Source organism: Neodiprion fabricii, chromosome 4 (assembly GCF_021155785.1).
Source record: "Neodiprion fabricii isolate iyNeoFabr1 chromosome 4, iyNeoFabr1.1, whole genome shotgun sequence".
NCBI classification, from domain to species: domain Eukaryota; kingdom Metazoa; phylum Arthropoda; class Insecta; order Hymenoptera; family Diprionidae; genus Neodiprion; species Neodiprion fabricii.
Window position 1 is genome coordinate 41,876,613 of NC_060242.1, and position 21,478 is coordinate 41,898,090.

At 42.6% G+C, this 21,478-nt stretch overlaps 1 protein-coding gene across 7 annotated transcripts in view; it reads right to left on the bottom strand.

Annotated features, from left to right (window-relative positions):
* Positions 1-9,489: 9,489 nt before the first annotated feature.
* The window catches only part of LOC124179542 (amyloid beta A4 precursor protein-binding family B member 1-interacting protein), a 79,391-nt gene continuing 67,402 nt past the window's right edge, over positions 9,490-21,478 (bottom strand). For 3 of the 7 annotated variants that reach the window (XM_046564056.1, XM_046564055.1, XM_046564058.1), the window contains 7 exons: positions 17,654-17,824; positions 17,410-17,565; positions 17,107-17,340; positions 16,791-17,020; positions 16,066-16,653; positions 15,603-15,977; positions 9,490-14,564 (listed from right to left, as the gene is read on the bottom strand). In XM_046564056.1, coding sequence (XP_046420012.1) covers positions 13,209-14,564; positions 15,603-15,977; positions 16,066-16,653; positions 16,791-17,020; positions 17,107-17,340; positions 17,410-17,565; positions 17,654-17,824 — 3,110 coding nt within the window. In that variant the 3' untranslated portion in view covers positions 9,490-13,208. Of the gene's footprint in view, positions 14,565-15,602; positions 15,978-16,065; positions 16,654-16,790; positions 17,021-17,106; positions 17,341-17,409; positions 17,566-17,653; positions 17,825-20,322; positions 21,237-21,478 lie in introns of those variants that run through there. The other 4 variants (XR_006870096.1, XM_046564061.1, XM_046564060.1 and 1 more) reach the window with 4 other exon arrangements.

Genomic DNA, 21,478 nt, shown 5'->3' on the forward strand with positions numbered 1-21,478 from the left:
GTCTGTACCTATTTCGCAGACTAGAGCAATTTATAGCAGAACAGCTACCGTACACCGAGGCTATTATCTTAATCCCATACATCTGCTTTAAGACTCTCTTAACCGCGTCTCTTGCCCGTCCTCTCGCCACGAGTCCCAACCCGTTACGAATTACGTCTTTCGCATTTTCCTCATCCCTTTTCGACTCGCGTGCCGGGGACGAGTCAAATATTTGCCAACGCAAAAGAGGAGCAGTGATCGTTCCTCAATAATAAATCGCCCGTCGCCTCTCCGCTCGGTCTTACACGGGTGGTCTCGCCGCCGCCGCCGGTGTGTAAAACAATCGTAAAATCAAATCTCAACCTGGTGGTCAATTAATTTTACATTTTGTTGAGAAAAAGTAGGTAGACGGTAATTCCGAGAATACAAGCGGTCCCGGCCTGCCGTGTGCAGAAGTTTCAACGACGAGTTGCGCAAGCGAAATGAATTCGCCTCCGTCTTCCGAAAGAATCTTATTCGGAATATATTAAATAAATTATGCAAATCGAATTAGCATTTCGTTTCTTGACAACAAAGTCGCCGACTACTCGTGAGAACTTCGGCCCTGCCGCGGAATTTCGTCGACGGTTATTACAAGTCACTGTAATCGGGACCTTTCTATATTAGAATACGCAACACCGCGTAGCATGACACTGGGTATAGAAACCGCCAAAACAGTGTCGAATTTTTTGCCGAAAATATCAGTTTCGTCCAACATTTTACTGTAATGATGTGACATGCAGTCCCTGGATGAAAATTTTCGTGATAAGTAGTCGAATTTGCGGTGGCCGAACGAGTTCAACCGATATGTGTGCAATTGGTACCAGACCTAAGTTATGAAAAGCTGTAACGGCTTAACCTACGATAATTTTTTTAACTGATATCGGAAGAAAACATTGTTGTGGTTGCATATCTAGCCGTAATATCCCGAGCATAATTTCCACCCATTGATCGAAAGCTACCGCTATAGAGTTAGTCACTATTCAGCCAATTAAACGTGTTTCTGCAGCTATGAATTATTTTTTGTTCTCTATTCATGGAACTTTGTTGCTCTGCGGCGAAGCATTTAACGGAATGCGTATTGTGTTTCCGAAGCAAACTTTCCCTGCGTCATAATAAAGCGTATTATACTGTCCGCCTATCCAGCTTTAATTCTTTTTGTCCAATTCCAATGGCAGGTGTGAAAGAAACTGTGAGTAATCGGTCTTCGAACGAGCATAATACATTCCGATACGCGGCGGCTGTATCAAGCCACAGAAGAATTATTTGAAGTCATGAGTGGAAACGGAAATGACGAAGATATTGTCTCGAGAGCGATTGTTCCGATGAACCGGTGTCAATGTTCTCGAAACTAAACGGAACAGCCTTGACCCTGGAGCGTGGGTACAGAGACGAGGGAATTGAGAGCGAAAGGAGATTGATAATTATCCAGGGAAGCCGGCTTGGCGCGCAATGCGGACCACCGTGCCGAGGATCCCGGAGAGGGAAGAATGGGATAGAGAATCTCGCACACTGACCGACATTTTTGTGGTGTCGAGGAATGCCCGTTTGCTCACCGCCGCCGCCCTTCTGACGTGAGATTAAAAATCACCGAGGTGGACCTCGCAGCGAGGAAGAAGGTGAGAATGGCAGGGCTGAGAGATGAGCGAGGGAGAAGGAGACAGGGGCGCCTAGCAGAGAAAGTGTTTGTTTTACGCCGCTCCTCCTCCTCCCTGCGCTGCGGACATCTTTACAGTCACGGTGTCTCCCGCTGTGTGAAATAATCTTTATATTCTAGTCGCGGCAACAAAGCGGCGGCGGGAGCTCGGAACTTCGCGGAAATTACTGCGCGGCATGGGTGTGTGTCCGCGTGTGGGTGTGCACCTAATTCCGAAGGGAAGAGTTTACCCGCACCTATATCTCGACGCGTTCCTGCGCCTCGGGATATACGTATAGGGCTTACCGCGGCGAGGAGAAAACTGGACCGGGCGTAATTAATAGTCGCTGTCGGGCCACGTCAGATCCTTTTTCTAACAGCTTCTTCCTCCGAAAACCGCAGACGATGCGGTCGCCTCTGCCGACGACGACCGCTCGATTGTTATTATCTCACATTTGCGGTCGGTCTTGTTAAATCGAATCCTATTTTACCACTATCATCGCTATCGTTCGGGAGTAACGAACTCCGATCCTGCACCTCGCAGGAAGGACTCGCGCTAATTGTAATCGGGAATTACTTTCTTTTCAGAATATTTCTTCCAGTTGTGTAACAACCACGGAATTTAAAGCTAGATCAGTTTTTTTCTTCAAGTCATCGGTAGCCCGTGAGAAAAATAATTCTAACGCGAAAAGGAGGTACATAGGAACGATAAGCTTGTAGGCTGTAAATTCTTTTCGACGTTTTAAGGTCGGCCTACTAGTAGTAAGCGATTTCACCATGTCCGAAACAACTTTCAATTTCCGTTCTCTTTTGTTTAAAATTTTGTATCAAGCAATTCAGCAATGTGAAAAAAAATGGCAAAAAAAAAAAGAATCCAACTCGCGTAAGCAGACTCGGATGGAAAAATAATGATTAGTTTTAAGTACCTTTAATCTCATTGATCAAGAATGTTAATATACGAAGAAGGAGAGTAAGAAAAAATTAGCTGCAATCCTGCAGACTTTGACCTCTGGTTTTGTCGTATGCTACATTTCTTACTGCAGAGTAAATCGACGATACAGCGATTTTACGTGTAAAGAAGTTTGGGATGCAACTGATTCGATGCAATGCATCGCGTGTATTTGGGTAAATTCCGAGCGTCGAGACCGAGTCAGTTGCTAAGTTGCTAACGAGCGATCAAGGATGATGGAAGCCCGTAAATTCGCGAGACGGCCTTCGATTGCAAGCTTGACTCTCGACATGGTTTAGTTCGTGTATTCCAAGATGGTTTAAAGGTGGTTTAGCTTGGTTTAAGATGGTTTAACTCGGTTTAAGGTAGCCGCCATCAGACGCACCGGCCGCGGCGTTCACCTCGTAAAATTATCCGTAATAAAATTGTGATTTACGCACGTGTTCCTGGAAAGCAGACCAACTCGACGGTAAACAGTATATGGACCAGGGAACTCGCGCGACGCCGCGGAGCTCGCGGTTGGTCGTCGACTGACCTTTAGGTAATTATTATTTTCGCGAAACTTGTCGAACGCGAGATTCTGAGATCATCGCGATAATTCTTTGTTTGAACGCGAAAAGATTCCCACAGCGCACGCACATGATGAGGGGGGGGGAGAGTGGGGTACGTCGTTCGTACCCTGATGAAATGATACATTCTTCGAGCGTTCTTTATTAGCTGACCAGTTCCCAAGAATTCATACATTCACATCCATAAGTAGGATATGTCTGTACCAATTATAATACAACCATCGATCCACACCCCAAATTATCAGGCTTTACTTCTTTATACATAATCAGTTGAACATGGGCTTCATTAATAGTTTTTAAATTCAGCTCAATATTCTTCGCTACACGTTACGTAAAAAATGGTTCGGGCCGGCTGGTGGAAATTTCAAAAATTAATGGACATATATAATTACAGTAACACACTTTACTATTTTGTATTCAGGAATAATAAATTGTGACTTTTTTCAGCGGTATACGAAAATACAAAATTTGTTATTGAAGTATAGAAAATATTACAATTTTCAATACATTAGCACACAAGCTGTAAGAAAGGAAATGATTATACCAATTTCGGATCGAGATCCGCGGAGTAAAATATTGAATTCCAGTTCGCGGAGATCAATGGCAGAGGTCCAATTCTTCGCTGCGAAACTGGCACCTCTGCACTGTCAAATATTTGATACCCCTGTACCTCGGAAAATTTGTTGTGGTCAATTTACACATTCAACGTAGTCACCAAATTATCGTCCGTATAGCAGTCCGCACCGAATTTTTCTTACGGTGTATTAACACAGCACGGATTAAACGACACTTATACCCACGAAATGAAAATCGGAACGAGCAACAACATTTTTCGAATCCACCGCTGGCAAGTTTATATCCCCATGGGATATTATACTTGCAGAATCGACCACTCGATAAAAAAAGTTACCAAACTTTCGGGATAATCGGATCGAATCTGATGAAAATTATATGCAGTGGATAAACGATCGAATGACCTCGCGGCTTACGTCACGGACGTCGACTCCATCCCGAAGCATGACAGGGACCCTGATCATTCCTTGGAGACCCATTATTACCGCTGTAGCAACACGACCCAGATCTCCGCGACGCTGATTCGATTGTTTCCTTTTCCCTTCCCGAATCTCGCTCGTTTTCGCCCAATCTGTATACATGTAAGCGATTCGTTGAAATAAAATTTGAAAAAAGTAAAACAAAAATAACGCTCGGTTATGGCCCAGCCGTATCCTGCGGGCGCTTAACACGCTTTGAGTTACAAGTCGGCGTATGCCCAATCAATGCTTAATCCAACGCTATGCTAGCAGGGAGAGCCGGCGTTCGATTTATGTAGAGCCCCGACGTTTCCTGGCGCCTTTGCAGTTTGAGGAAAAAGCGAGAGCCAACGAACCTCGCGAGCCGTAAGAAACGACAGAGAGGCCCGGCTGTAGGCACAGGCGCTGATGTATAGAGCCGGTGATACAGAGTATCTAGTGTGGGTGCAGGCTGACGTAGAGGCACCCAGACATCCACGAGAAGAGAGTAAACCCTATGGCGAGCACACGACACCCGCGAGTCATAAAACGAAACTGTAAAACTAGGGGCCCGTCCTCCCTCTCCCCCCGTTCGTTCGTCTCGCGGCCCACCATTGCCGCCCTGCGTACCAATTTCGCCCGGCATCGGCCTCGCTCTCCTCTCATCTCCACTCCTGTCGGTTGCCTCTCCTCCGCCAGGGCCACGCTAACCAGTTCGTCCTAAGACTCCGCATCTACGCAGGAGAGACGGAAGAGCCAGGGATGAAGGAGGGCGCGGGCGGGACGAGGGGTTCGGAGCAGTTTCGATTCCCTTGGAACCCGAGTCCCCATTGGTCCAACGACGCTAAACTCGACGCAATCGACCGAGCCTCGGTGGTCGACGTCCAAATTCCAAATTACCCTCTTTACTCTCTGCAGGGCTCCGGCTCTGCCTCTGGCTTTGCCTCTGGCTCTGCCTTTGGCTCTGCCTCTGTGCTCTCTCGCACCCCCCAGCCTCCCCCCCCCCCTCCACCCCGCGGCGTTGATCGCTCTCTTTCTCTAGCTTTCCATTCTTTGTAGGCAGGTTATACCCCACTACTTGGACGTGCAAGTCTTTCGCCTTTTGTCTTTGCGGCGGGCAGCACACACAAGGTTTTTCTCGAGGGAGTCTGAATACCAGGTTCCGGTTCTGCTATGCTGCATTAAAATCTACCTTCCGAAGAGGGTTTTAATTTGTCCTTTGAAAAGTTACACTTGTAGACGTTGGCAAATGTCATTCCGCGCATATCTACCCGTGTGTGTAAGGGATTTAGAATTTACCCTAACCAAAGTGTGACACATGAAATATTTTAAGCTTATAGTGATCGAATATCAGCACAGCCAATCATTGAATAACTGTAGATTATTTTGATTTGAGTAATATTGCAATTGCCTCGTTTTGCTTTTGAACAAATTTTTTCTAATACTCTCTAATATTTTACATTCTTCAGATTGCCGATTCGTTACGTTTATCAGCCTAGGACGCCTTGCCAACGGTTGTTTTCACCTACGAATTGAAGCTATAATATTAATTCGGAGGGATAAAAAACAAACTATAAACTTATGTCGAGGATATGCGAAACGTGCACGTTATGGATGATTTGACGAGGCTCGTCGAAGACTTGGAAGCATTTTATTGCCATATTACTGTAAATTTCTTGTCACGTGACAAGCCACGTCGTAACGCGCGTTTCGTGGTCACGTCGGATATACATGCGTACGCATGTAACGTTCGCAAAAGCCGTTAAAGGGTTTTTAAATTACCGTTTTCTTTATTCCCAATCAACTTCGCCGATGCGACAGGTAAAAATTCTGTATCCGAAGTACATTGCAGTAACAGCGAACGAAACACGACGCTATCGGTGAGAGTTTGCAATCTAGCCGCAAAAATTTGCGGTTCTGCGACGTAAGCCTGCAGACGGAGGGGACCACCCTTGCCTTTTTTTACACGGTCCGGGGTACACAAGCAGCTATGTGAAAAACGGCGGTGTATTGTATCTCGCCTCGTGCAGATATATAGGTATACAGGCATGTTATATCCGCGTAGCGCTTTTGGCTGCTGCTAGAAAATTCAATCTAGTAAAACTTTATGTGCGGCAGCTAGCTCCCATATGAGACGTATGGGGGATGAACGGGCCTCGAAGAAGGGTGTCGAAAGAGGGTGCGGAGGACTGGTTGGGGGTGGTATTAGAAACCAAGGCATTTTATTAAGGCGGTTTATGACCAAGGGCATACCCGTTCACGTCTTATGCGTACCCATATACGGGCCAACCTACGTAGACTTGCTTGGTACATATATACGTCACATGCACATATATATGGTGGATATTGTACCTATACCCGTGCGAGTACACGTGCGATGGGAAAAAAGCGTCTTCCGTTCAGAGGTAATATGTAAAAGGTGAAATGCGATGAGGTAATAAATGAAAGTAATCTCGTGCTGATTCGTAATACGGCTTTGCATAATTACGGACATTTTTTCCACCCCCTTATTCATTTTTCCTCCTTCGATCTTCTTCTTCAATCGACTATACGTATATGCTGCAAGGATGGTGAAAGCAGGCTTCGCCGTGAATCGAGAGAAGTAAATGGTGCATGAGGTAAATGCTTTCACTTTTAAGCGTTTTCAAAGTTTCAGAAGGCAACGCCAATCCTTCTTACAAGGCGGAAACTTTATTATTCCGGACGGTTGATTGGGAAATGATGGTCATATACTGTTCCGCGTAATCACAGAAGCCATCCGACGACAGATCGTTATTGATTCCGCTAATTCTTGCTTCTCCTGATCATATCACGCATAACTGCAAACTTTTAGATGCGATTCGATTACACAAATGCTTTCAACATCTTGAACACGAGTTAAAGCTCAACAGTACTTCATTATTGGAAAATTTATGAGTTATGAGAATGTGGACTGATTTATTGATTGATTGTCATTCATAGTTGTAATTTTTGTCTAATAAAATTGATTGAAACTGCAAGATCCCGATGCGTGGTGTTGCATCGAGCATCTATGATCCGGAGCAGTGACTGCGAAGCGTATCCCTGAACGAATGATAACGTCTAACTTATCAGCTGTCAGAAGATGATTGCTCCAATAGCATACGAAGATGCTGTTATCCTCTGCAAGACGGTTAGTGGTAATTATTTTTGTCGACTGCTGGTAAGATGGCGAAACGTTTTACAAAATGATATCGACGGATGCTGATTGTCTTGTGAGGCTGGATTTTCACAGACGTCAAATCGAAGCGACGTAAAATTGTCACAGCAGCTCCACGCCGTCGGTGGAACTATCGTAAGTCGCTCACAAAAATGGATAGGTACCGACAGTACCGACGCAACGGCAAAATGTCGCGAGTCTGAACCACACAGTTGAGTTGGTGGTTCACGGTTGCGGTTTTACTCTAAGAATTGAAAAATCTTTGAATGGCGAGTGTGAAGAAACGGAGAAATGAAGAAACGAGAAAGAAATCGAACAAAGCGGTAGTAGTTTTTCGAGGTACAAAATGAATCTAATTCATTCTAATTGTACCAGAATCGTGCATCATTAAGACGCCTTTTCATATGTTTATTACCACATAGTCCATACCAAGTATATTTCAGTAACGTGAGTCCTACAAAACGATTCTGAGACGAAAAGTTTCTCAGCTCTAAAAATCACAAAACAGCTAGGCTAACCCCTTTGGATTTTTCCAGGGAAAATTTTGCTGATTTTGAAAAATGGTCGAATTAATTCTTTGATGCATTATATCGACGTGCTTTTGCGAGAGGAATCAATTACGCGCAACCCGAATACGCCATCAGCTTTTTCGTTATCTTCATTTCTTTTACACTTCCAACTAACAATCCTAGATTTTCAAATTCTTCGAATCAGAATATAATTGAGACCTATTGTTCTAACCACGTGGGTTCTAACGGACGGCATTTTTCCGTTGCGTCTGTACCCATTTTCATGAGCGACTACCACCACCAACGGCGTGCCGCCGCTTCTATTCAACGCCCGTGAAATTTCAGCCTGACAGAGATTTCGAATCTGTGATGCTTTCGCCGATCTCGGACTATGTCTCTCACCCTGTGAATTATGGGTAAATTTTTACTACTTCCCGATTTTTTGAATGACCAATAATTATCCTGGGCTTTAAATAGTGAGAGGAGAAAACATAAAATTGACTGGATAGCAAAAATTCCATGTGACGATTGAGAAATACCACGGGATAGAGAGCGATGACATGTTCACTTGAAAAATATGTTGGTAATACGTTATGAGGATGCTGTAGTGAAGTATTACCAACCGAGTACAACATCACTCAATGCCGTTGACTACCAAACAAAAATATCCTAACGCATTTTCGTTTCATACGAAAATAACGCCGGAAACTGCAGTTCTGCAACTACGAGACACAATATTGTTTTTCGCAATATCCATGTTTGGCATCGCATGCAGAATTGTGTCAGCTGCGACGTTTTTTTTATCAACGATACGAGTTCTGATATTATTAGCCGAAACAAGAGACCATAAAATTTAAGTTGGTCGGTAGAGACTGACCGCAGCATCCTCAAAGGCCTCCAAGTTACAGGTTAAATAAGATCTGGCCATAAGCTTGTGCTTAGGATAAATAATGAAATCATTTCTTCTTTATACGCATTTATTGAAAATATAGGCCACGTATAAGACTCGCACGAATTAACAATTTGCCCAATTATAAGAGAACTACAAACTAAATACTACCAATCAATTTTGAGGTTCAAAAATAAAAAACAGTTAATTTGTCAGGATTATTTCAGCGGATTTTAAAGAACGCTGAACTCAAATTATGCTAATCCTATATTGATGCAATTGAGCGTGAAAAAACTCTTGCGTATAGTCTGAAGTTGTTGCGACATGCAGTTCAAAAGCAACAGCCAAAAAACGACAACTTTATCCAAATTTTTGAGCTATATCCTCAACTGTTGCTCCAACGATGTTCTTTTCGTGTTCGTGAGTTTCAATAACCGCCGGATATGGTAAAAACGACCGTTCCGTAAATCGTACAAATACACGAAAGATTTATTTATATAAAATATCAATGTAACACTGATGATATTGAAACTGTTGTGCATTTCATTTTTGTTCATTTTACCTACATACATAAGTGACATTGAATCTCGAGAAATAAAACATTAGTCGAAATTCCTCAAACATCTCACTTTTGAAACTCTAATAACTTACTCAGCACAGGGTTCAGTAGGTACTCTTCTTAACAGGAATTGAAGAGTCTAAAAGTTGTTGGGATTGAAAGTAAAGGCGCATTCCGTTGTTCATTCATTTTAATAAGGTATAAAATCAATTCACATAATATAGTCATCGAATGATAAGAGATCACAAAACATATTTAAATTGTGACAAACGGTATTTTTGAAAATATACCCACGTTTCCCATTCATAAATAGCATACGTTTATATTAATTAATCGTAATATCTTCAATTATAACTTTTTTCATAGTACCATTCGTTACAATATTTACAAAAACCATACGTACAACTTAAAAATTAATGGTTGAAATATACGTGACACATTAAAATATTTCACTATAACTATACCATAATTCAAAATTGAATATAATTTTGCCAATTGCACTATATATATATGCTCGTCGAAGAACAATTGATTTAAATTCTTAATTCACTATTCATTTTCAATATTTCAATAATTTATCTAAACGTTAGGAAACATTTTTTCTAGGCGGTATGAAAACGATTTTATTCCTTAAACACGCATGACGGCAATCGCGAGTTCCACCCTACAAAGCCGATCACCTGAACGTAGTCAAAAAAATTACATATAAAAAAATACTCCATATCCGAAGTAAATCTTAAGACAGCTGCTGACAATCACTCAAGTAAATTCAATCAAAGAAAAACGGGATTAAAATTGGCTTAAAGTTCTGCCTAGCGGAAACTTTTCACCAATTTATTCCAAGATAACTCAGAGTATAATTCAATCCGTGGCTCATTACGACATTCGCTAATTACAAGTTAGGAAATTGCAATATGCACAAATGATCTTGATAGAAAATTGTATTATCAAAGTACCGGGAGTTCAGTGAATTAATGAAAAGATCTCCGCAGGGATATAATAATATGACATTACAGCGTAGTCATTAGTAAATAAAGTTAATTTTTACTTTTCCACTATTTATAATATTATTATCATTTTTATGATTTTAGGTGCTCTCGTTTTTTGCATATTCCTAATTATTTTGGTGTCGTCGTGTTACTTGATGGTTGAAGTAATTATTTCTCTACGCCATGCCAAAGGCATGCGTCTTCTTGTGCGGCTGCGCAGAGTAACGATTATCAAACCTTTATTATTAGATTACTATGGAGTTTATTCCGAAAATTGAGAAATAATAAATTCGTATGATTGCCACCATCCTCGCCAAACTCTAAGCAATCTAATACGCAATCGTATTCAATCTCAGTTGGATCAAGGCGCGAAAAGTACTTTAGCCGTAAAGTAGGTATTTATTTAGGCTTTTGCAAGCCGTCTCGGTAGTTTTAATAAGAGAACGCGAGAATTAAAAATAACAAGAGTAAATTAAATTTCGTCAACCTTGGAAGAATTTATCTTGCTATACATCATTTCGATACACTCTGAATTACGATCAATATCGTTGTTTACAATTATGTATTCATCCAGAGAAATATTCCAACGATTTTAGTTCATTCCTTTTTTATCGCAATATAGATGCAATAGCTCGGTACGAGATCGTTGAAACTTTATAGTCAGATATTATGATTATTGCCCAACAAAATTCGGGACACATTTAACAGAACATACGTACTTACAATGTTAGAATTACAAATGTATAAACTAATCATAAAAAATCTTCAATGTCAATAAAACACGCATGTATAAATTCATATTCATAGGATGCGCGTATTACACAATATGCATATGAAATATGTGTATAATATAAAGTTAAGGGAGAACGGAGGCATAATCGCTGTGCAAGGCAGGGTTAGTTTTTGGCATTTATTTTAATTGTCCAGTGTTCGTATGCAAAGAATCAGCCAAATTATTAATTCGAAATTGAATAACGGAATCGAATGAAACATTGTTATAAATTATTCCCTTCCTTTGCGATACTGGAAAATTCTATTCAAATGAATAACATCGTCTGCATGGCAATTTTCATTATCCCCCTCTCCCTTACGATACATTACATTGAATAAAAAACATCGGTCTTTCCCTTTTCCGCTTTTAACCACGCGAATCTATTAGGAGAAAGTATCATTTTTCATCTCATTCCATATTTGGTTCGGCGTGAACAGATAAAGAAAAGCCACCTGGTTTATCCATCATGGGTACCCTAAAAAGTCTGCAATGTATGGACAGGTAGGTATTTACGGTGGGACTTATATCATATTTGTTTATCAGCATTACAGCAGCTTACGTATGAACAAGTGACTCATTTCAGTTTTGATGCACGAGTATGCGTACGTATATGTATAAATGTATATTGTGCGTGCGTGTGTAGATACTTATCAAAAAATGGCATAAACGAGATCTCTGTGGTTATAAGAAAAGGTTCCGTGACCAAATGCTGCACTTATTCCGGTATGTTGTCACGTTTTTAAACATCGAATGCAACAGCAAATCTGCATGATGTTACATACAGTGTGTATACTTGTAGAAACTTAGATCACACGTCAAGAATAATCACCTAATTTTATACAATCTTATGTTCACGTTGTGTGTTAATTGTAGCCTATGGGCTATAAGATAGTGGATTGTAAAAGATATTGTACATACTCGCATGTATGTGCTTGCATGTGTAGCGCGTTCATTCCTCTATGAAATAACATATATCCTACTCCATAATAAGCTCACCAGCCTAATTTCACTCTTAAACTCGTGACAATGTTAAAACCATAATTTTTCTCCTTTACCCTGGATCTCAGAAGAAGACTACGGCTCAGCAAACCTGTAATACGAAGATTATATTTTCAGTAGATAGATTCATTTTTTTTTTTGTCACAACTACGTGAACTTTAACTACATATTAATGAGTAATAATGAAGAGTTTAAAATAGTGAGGCAATAATAAACTGTTTTGGCACCTGCAAAAGATTGGAAAACTTACAATTTTCATATTTTCAATACGTTTATAAACGGGCAATAGTCTACAGGATACCAGATAATTGAGAAAAATTTTTCTTCCGTGTCTAGAATGTACCCATAATGAACTGTCAGCGACATTATCACGTTGCCTTTCCGTGGAACGCTCAAGAGTCAATCCAAGAACACTTTATTACTGTTTAGACGCTTGCGCAGTATCAATTAACATATTGTTATTATTAACATTACGAATATTATTACATTAACTCACCGTGTGTTACATGTTATATAATATATTATATATATTACACACACACGTACGCGCGCGCACACACACACACACACATATATATATATATATAAAGCACCTTGATTAAAAAAATCTGTGGTCTATCTCCTATTTCATTCTATTCGCACCTCCTTCTCTTCCTTCTTCGACGTGTTAGAAAGTGTAATAAAAAAAAGTATCTGACGCCGTGTCTGTCTCACCGTTATCTTTCCATCGATCTATCGTCTCGCTTCTTGAAAACAACATTGCCGGAAATTCATTTTACGGAGGGAATTTCGTAGATCGAACACGAAACCATCACAAAATAGTTCATGGTTTCAATAATAAATTCTAGCCAACACCTTCAGAGGATACGTAATCACATCCCGAGGTGTAGTCACATATAAAAGATGATATCTACCCACTACCTCAATAACCAGGGCACCTAACATTTCAACGAACTATATCAGCACGTTCTTAAGGTTCATCCCTATTGTTACCCTTCCCCTACCGCGGCATTCCCACTTGGGGTTATCTATTCAATGCTTCCACCAGGTGCAGAGGCAGCAGGTCCACCCGCATCGGCGTCTCTCCGGTGCGACGTTTTCCTCGAAGCGAGATTTGATCGTAGGCTATTGTCAGTGCATGGCTCTCGTAGTGAGGTGAGTTGTGTCGGCCCTCTTCGGGGGTGGGGGTGGTGGCCTTCGTTTCCCAGCAATGGCGTTGGCGATGTTGTTCGTGCGGTTCTCGTCCGCAAACCTAACGCTCGCTGTAGTTTTCGTCGGACTGCTCGCGTATTCTACGGGGGCGTTGGGATCCGTAGCATAAACGTTTTCGTAAAGATTGTAAGCACCGTAGTGCTCCTGAACCCAATTAGAGACGTTGGTTTCCCTGTAGTCGGCGATGGCTGGCGGAGGATCCCGGAAGCCAAGTACCTCGTGAGGAGTCGTCGTCGTGTCGAGTTTGCACTTTTGGGCAACCTGCCACTTCTTACGCATCACCCTCTGCAAATCCTTCAAGAAATCTCTGGGCGGCGCCTGGTCGGAGGCGGCTAACTTTTTCGGTGACGTGAGCTTCGTGCTGTTCGACCTCCTGGGAGGCATGGGTTTCCTCTGCGGCAACGCCGGACTTCCTTGATCCTGTTGCGGTGGTAAATTGAACGTGATCTTTTTCCCGGTACCGGTCTTAGCCTTTGGCGATGTTGGGGGCTCCTGTATGGTTACCCTCCTCTGTGGTTGGGGGCTAGCAGCTGCCTTGAGCTCGGCGAGGTACGGAGGCGCTGCGTAGTGGCTGCTGCCCTGCTTCAACGCGCTACGCCGCACCGTGTCCATGTTAGGGTTGGGCCTTATGGGCTGGCTGCCGTGCTGAAGAGATCCGCCGTATATCGACTCCGTTTTAGAGTTTTGTCTACCCGGCAGAGAGTTGTGCTGAGTGCCATATGCCGGGGGTGGAACAAAGGGTGGTGGGACCGCCGCGAAGCATGGGCTACCGGACATCCCCGAGGTGGCAGGCGACATGGGAGTAATGCTCGACGGGTAGGAGTTGGTGGGCGTTGAGCAGTTGGAACCGTTCGAACTACTCGTCCCATTGCCACCATGGGATGTCAGGCTCTCGGAGTAAATCTGCCCATTATTGATCGCCGTCGCGTAAATCTGGTTTACCACTTCGAGCGAGCGTGTCGGTGTTCCATCCGGTGATAGTGAGTTCGTAGGCGTTGACTGCTTCGGCCTTGCCCGTCTTATGGTCCCAGTTTCACCGACCAGGGGGCTCGGTGGTGGCGGAAGAGACGCGAGGCTCAAGGAAGAGCCGGTCAGGTCCGGGCTATGGCAAGTTGGAAGTTCTCCAGGGGCGGGAGGTGGCGGGAGACTATCCAGAGAGAGGTTTGACCGGAACATCTCCGGGGGTGGAGGAGGCAGGGGTTCACCGTCAGATTCCGCCTCGTCAGTTCCTCTGGACGGTGAGGGTGGCGGTGGCAGAGACGTTATCGAATCCATCTAAAAAAAGGGAGCGAAAAAATGAGTGTTCAATAAGTCTGTCGCAACCAGTGGGATTCTACAAATTTTGTCACGGGGGTGAAGGGAGCTCAATTCTACAAAGAAATTTCGAATAATGTTTTTCCTGAGCAAAAATTTCAATCCGATTGGGATCAGGGCTCCATGAGGTTTTTATCAGAATCAGTCAAGGAACTGCCTGATCAGACTTTGGAAAATGATTTATTGGACATATCAGTTTCTGAAATTCTATAAAATATGATTTTTATTGCATAGATGCAAAGAAAATACTATAAATAAGTAGCTGATACCAGTAAGTAAACATCCATTTCATAGCAGGAGCGCCAAGGATTCCCATGAAGCCTTCTTATTGGGCACGGTACTTGCAATATATCAGGTTAAGTCAGGGTCAAATCAGGCACGTCGTAATAGAGTTTGCCTGACTAGCACATAATTAGACGCTGATCTCAGGTATGCTGTAGTAGAGTTTGTTATTCCAAGTTTGCATATCTTAGTCAGACATGCCTGAAGTTCACCTGATCAGACCTTGATGACACATTGGGCTAGCCTTATAAAATCTCTACTCGGGTTTTTGGATAAAGTCTGTCATGCAATCAAGTATCGATGACTTTCTCAAACTTGTACTACATGGTTACAGGCTTGGGAGATGACTGGGCTTTGATTTTTTTGGCCTTTCTTTTGTTTCTCATCCTTCCGAAAGTACGAAAGTGTACAAAGAGTGTAAAAACTCCAACAATTTTTATTCTTTGGACATTTTATGTAAGCGTCATTGAGTGAAAAAGTAATAAGACAAAAATCATTTCCGAGAACCTCGTTACTTTCACTGGACTGCCCACCAAACATAATCAGCCATTCAGTAACAAACGAGTTGCGAAACAAAATTTCAAATAGGTATGATTTATCATTTGACAAGAAGAATGAAAACAGTAGCGATAACAATCAGAGACCCAATTTATAAATTAAACCCTAAGTTTCGTGGGAGGTCTTGAAAAAAGCGAGGAATTCTTGCTTGACATTTACCATGCATTGTTGTATTGGGCTAGTCGGAGTCTTAGATTCGATGCTTTCCGTCCTAGAGTAGGTAATAGGACTAGCTCTTTCTCTGACCGGAGTCCCCGGAGGTACGGGACTGACGGGAGTCGCATTTCCCGATCTGTGATGTCTTTTCAGAGTCCCAGACCCATCGGAGTCAGTCCCGCTTCTCCGCCTGCTATGCCTTCTTGTTAAAGTGCCTGACCCCGAACTGGTAGGGCTTGGACAGCTATCCGGTTCATCGCGTACCGTTTCTCCGACTTCCTTGAGTTGGCGCGTTATCGAGGTAAGCGGTAGCTTCGGATTCATTGAAGGTTTCCGTTTAATCGTGCCCGTTGGGAATTCCCCGCACTCAAAAGCCACCTGACAGCGATAAAGCGGTGTCATTACAAGGAGTTTGTCTTAATTAGATCATCACGATTATACCCATGATTCAAACGTCTCAACTTACCTCACAACTGCTTGAAGCTCCGTCGGACATACAACCAGAGGAACTAGAGCTGCTGGCTCTACTGAGCCTACCTTCGCTTACCACGTTTCTTGAATTCTCTGTGAACTGCCTTGCGTTGTCGTTTGTCGTATTGTACTGAGTTTGATTTGGGGGTGTTGCTATCGAACTGACCGAGCAAGACCTGGCGTGGGCCAACAGGTCGAGATCTTCCTGTGCCAATTCGTCTACGAGAGTTCTGTAGTTCTCCATAAGTTGTCTGCCATATTTTGCTATCCGTATGCCGACCATCCACCTCTCCAGAGCCGCACTGTCTTCCGCGCACAAGAACTTTATGTACTTGGTAGATTTTGGCTGCTGAAGCCTCGGGTGTTTCACGGCAAAGCAGAAGTCAGTCGGGGCTTTGTATTTCTTCTTCCAACTAATACCGTAATACACTTGGTTGACGTCAAACGTTGCCAGGCACACAAGGTCCCGAGCGCTTCTCGCCTTCTCCTTCGGCCAATAATAAAGACCAGATGCTCGCAAGATAAAGTGATACCTTTTCCAGCCCTTTTTACTGTCCGATTTCAAATACAGTGGACCTTCGATCTGAGAAAGTAAAGTAATACATACTATATTATAACTATTATATCACAGTTGTCAAACTCTACATAAAAGTGCGTAACGTCAGTTCAATTTAGATGTGGAACATCAATATCTTAATTTTTAAGAATTAGTAGTTCTACCTCAGGCACTCCCGCGTTACTGCTGGAGAAGAACTCCTCCAATAGAATATTTCGCGAGTGATCGTCGTATTCTGCGTTACTTCTGTCTGATGGCCCAAGAAGGAATTTCTCTGCTGAGAGAAACAACTGCGTTTTGTCGGGACGTTCCACGAAGAGTAACTTATTTTTGGAATCCCTCGTCCATAGGAGCAGGTTTTCTACCAATAGCTCGTGGTCTTCGTATACCCTTTCTAGAAAATGCAAGAACAACAATCGTTAATACTGATGTTTTAAAACAGTGTTAACAAATTTGTCCTCGTAACCGAAAGTGACTTACCCATGAAAAGATCAGGGAGATGCTCCACCACTGCCCATTTGGGGTCCATCGGTACGTGATTTTTGTCTGCCAAGAGCCTGCATACATGTGCAACGCTCATTCCCTCATCGACCAAAAGGCTCTTACCACTGCCGTCGAGCGTGAAGGCTTTGATGAAAAGTTTCTGCACGCTTGCCTCTCGGATCTTTTCCAGTGCGAGACGAATTTTTTCAGCCTTTGCCCTGCCTGCGGCGTCTGGAAACAAAGGCATCGATTAGCTACGTGCTATACGCGAAAATCAAAGTGAGAGGACAATCAACTTACCCATAAGGTGATGCGGTTGCTGTTGCGGAACGGTGTGCATATTGTTCTGAGGTGGTTTGTGTCCGGAGCCACTGCTGCTGGCCGAACTCTCGCTGGACAGCATCGATACCGTGTCTGAGAAGGCGCTGTCATTGTCAGGACTGTCCGTGCGCATTCCTGATGTGCAGAGTTGACGAGTATTATTCAAGTACGGGAATATATCCATTTATATACTCAACTCTAAAAACCTCGCGAGAGAACTTACCTCCATCATTTTTACTAATATCCGTGCTGTCTGTAGGGTTGATTCTCGTATTGTTCGGTCTTCCTTGCCTCTGAGAGTCCGGGGCTGGAGTTGCCGCGATATCACCGTCACAGCGTCGCTCCAAAGCACACAACTCACCAAGGATGGCATCCAGATCAACATCTTGAGAATCTGGAAAAATATAGCACGGTCATGACGGTGGTGGTCTCAAGATTGTAAAGGAGATTATCCGCAGCAAACATCTCGGCAATTACACATGTACGTTTACTCAACCATTCCTTATTCAACTATATTTGCGCTCGAATATACCCTGCCGATCGTAAGACTATGCAGTTTATTCTCCCCGAGCCGAATGGCGCAACCTATGGCTGGCTAATTTCCTGAGAAAACCAGTTTTACGCTAATTGCTTGGATATTTCTTTCTCTACTCCACACCTTACCACGCCTGTACCCGCGCTTCTAAGGACGGTACGGTAAATCTTTTCACTCCGAACATCAGAAGATTGTCTACTTTTGTTCACTGAAGAAAAATGTCTACACGACAGGATAATGAACGTTTAAGTAGAAAGAATTTTACGCACTAACAATAAAGGTGTGTATCAGCAGACTAGTGGTCTGTGTTTTTCATATTTACACGAACGAAATAAAATAAAGACAATAAATATCCATTGCAAAGACAATTTCTGTATTTTGCACTATGACCATTGTTAATCTCTACTTGAAATGGTTTGTTGAATACAAAACTAGCGTAAATACTACATGGAAGTTCACTTGGATTATCAATTTCGTGACATATCTCAAACTAGATTAGGTCTTTATGCAAAACAGTATTTCAATTCCTACTTCTCTTTCATTTCACTTAGAGATTATCTAGTACTCAGTTTTTAAAAACTGCAACGCTTTTACTCTATTTGCCCCGTTCACGTTGTATATCTGGAAAATTAGAAAAGAATTAAAAACACTTTTAGAATAGGTAAAGGGTTAAAAGCAAGATGTCCTTCGCTGTCGATGTTATATTCCAATAATTCCAATTATTGCATCCCTATCGGATCATTACTTTGAAGCTCTACGCGCAAGTAGGAATATTCGACATGTGAGATCAAACTTTTCGACACCGATTTTATTAATTTTTTCCATTCCGAGCATAAAGCCTTGAAAGCATATAACGCGATATGAGCGAAGCGCCGGATGGAATATGCACAAGGAAGCTCAATCAGCCAGGAAATGCGTAATTAGATCCAATCACAACACATAAATACGCTATCTTATCTGAACAGAATATGAACTGGCATTGTTTCACGGTGATAACGTGATTCGATAACATTGAAATAAAGCACAGCTTTTCATATAAACGCACACAGTACATGTATGCATCCGTGCAAAGAAGCAAAGGAGACCGTACAGTATGTAAAAAGGCCTTGAAGCCCAAGGATAACAAAATTATGCTTTTTTCTAACAGACTAGTAAAACTAGTTGAGGGTAATTCGGGTGATTTAAGTATTATTTAAGCAGGCACGAAGGCGTAACATTCCATCGCGTAACTCGTTGCGCCCGAGCGTCACTCGCGTGGGATTTCTGACTCTTCGTTTTACCCTGGAACGTAGGTGTACGTCACTAAATATACATATAGATATCCAGTATATCATATTTTTCAAGCACAAGCTCGATAACAGTTTTGATCAAAACAAGAGATATTCTTCAACCTTCTTGCCCATCATATGGGAACCGCTGCTTTTCGGCTTATTGTAAATGCATCCTTTAAGAAATTCTTGTAATTTGCCTATCTTCAGCGTACGTCATCCACATCGAGTAATAAACCATTCGTTCGATAAATGCGTTTTCTTACGATTCAACGTTCGCTCTGAGTCACCATTATTCACCCATAAGAAATTAGAGGTACGGTAGTCTGTACGCTCGAAATGAATAGGTACTGTTCTTGCTACACGTAACGGAGTCTTTTCAAATAGGTATGTGGCATTTTAAACAAAGAAAGACTTTTTGTCTCTTTCTCTCTCTCTCTTTCTTTCTGTCTTCCTCCCTGTCTTACTAAAAACAAAAAGAACGCAAAGAGTGACGAGCGATGAAAAATGAGGCGATTCGATTGGAGTTTTTTCTGCACGATACTTGCATTCACCACATAAAGCAGCCATTTGCACCATAATGTACCATAGGCGAGTGATGCAGGCGTAAGTGTTCAAACATGCATGACAGGGAAGCGAGAGAGGAGAAGGGAGATTAGGGTCAAAATTCTTTTATTATACCATTGGGTCATCTTTACTCTTGATAGCAGGAAAAAAAAAGAAATATGCGATGAGCTAATGTATATTGACTAAATACAACTAGTAATTGGAGTAGTGTACCCAAAATGAACTTGAATTTAACAAACAAGTCGCCAATCCACAGATAGAGCATCAGGTTGGCATGTTACAGGTAGCAGGTAGAACGAAAATATGTCATGCATACGAGATACGTCTCTGAACATTGAAAACTTTGAATGCGATAGATTATCTGGAGCACGCAATAAACAATTACGCTATCCGAACTACTTGTGCGAATAACTCGTGCAGGTAGCTAGTATGGTCGCCATTTAGTGGCGCGTATAGGTGAGTGGCTGAGAGGTAGGAAAGAGAAAAAGAGAGGGAAAAGGCTTTGTCTCGAGGGGAAATTACCTTTGATGGTGAAGTATCCGAGTATGCTCTCGTTGCCGCCAGGATAAACGAGCATTTTCAGTGAAATAGTCAAACTCCAAAGCTTGCCCGCAATGGTAGGTAGTTTGTTAATTTACCAACCAACGAGTACTAGACCGAAAATTATAAAGAGTGTAATCTACACTGGTTTAAAAAGTGAATGTCAAAGTATCATTGCACCACCTAGCAGCGTGAACTCCAAAAAAAGGTTACCGTGCAACGTTTCTTTCACTTGTCGGAAATTTTTCGACAGTGAAGCGGTTGTCGCGGTTACGGTACACTGAAACACTCCGTTCCACCTCATTTTCGATTACTCATCAAGTATCATCGCACACTCCACATCGATGAAGATTCAAACCACATTCACTTGGACGCAAAATAACAATAGCCTTTACCTTGAAAGTAAGGTGAATAAATGCAGGCGATGATTCTATGCACAGGCAACTCTCAGGGGACAAACATCTGATGCACACAAGTAATCCAAAGAGTTAAAATTCACCTCTTGCAGTTTTGGAATTACGTGAAAATTCCCGTGCCTACACAACGTCACGTAACAATTACAATATTACCGTCAGCAAAAAAATTAATGTTCACTTTCACCCGGAGCACAACATTAACTTACGAAATGGCTAAAGTAGGTACACAGGTATCACGGAACAACGAAGAGATAAAACTGCAGAGCCGACAAATATTTTGCTAGCTTGGCGCGAGGCTTCGCATGTCAGTGGTAGAAGGAGAGGAGGCGGAGAGGAACTTTGTCACGCGGTGACGGTACAACGTAGAAAAAAAAGGTGCGGATCAGACGCATTTCTCTCCCACGCGAAAATTGGTGATATCAGAAACGCGAATGGTCAAGCGAAGGAACACGATTCGCCTTGTTGTAGCCCGTGCGACACGCGCATGCGACGGCGAGTAACTAGCGGCGCGAGTAGCGGTTCACTTTGCCCCTACTTCGCTCGCCGCGACCGGTCATGTGATCTACGGTGTTCACGTGTGCGGGTGTACCGAGTGCCCTGTCATATACGTACACGATCCAACCATTGTTACCGGTGCCTCTCTAACGCACATCTACTCCTAGCATGAGACTGCTCAGTTCGATGCTTCGTCACGCACCACACGCCAAGCACCGCATCAACCT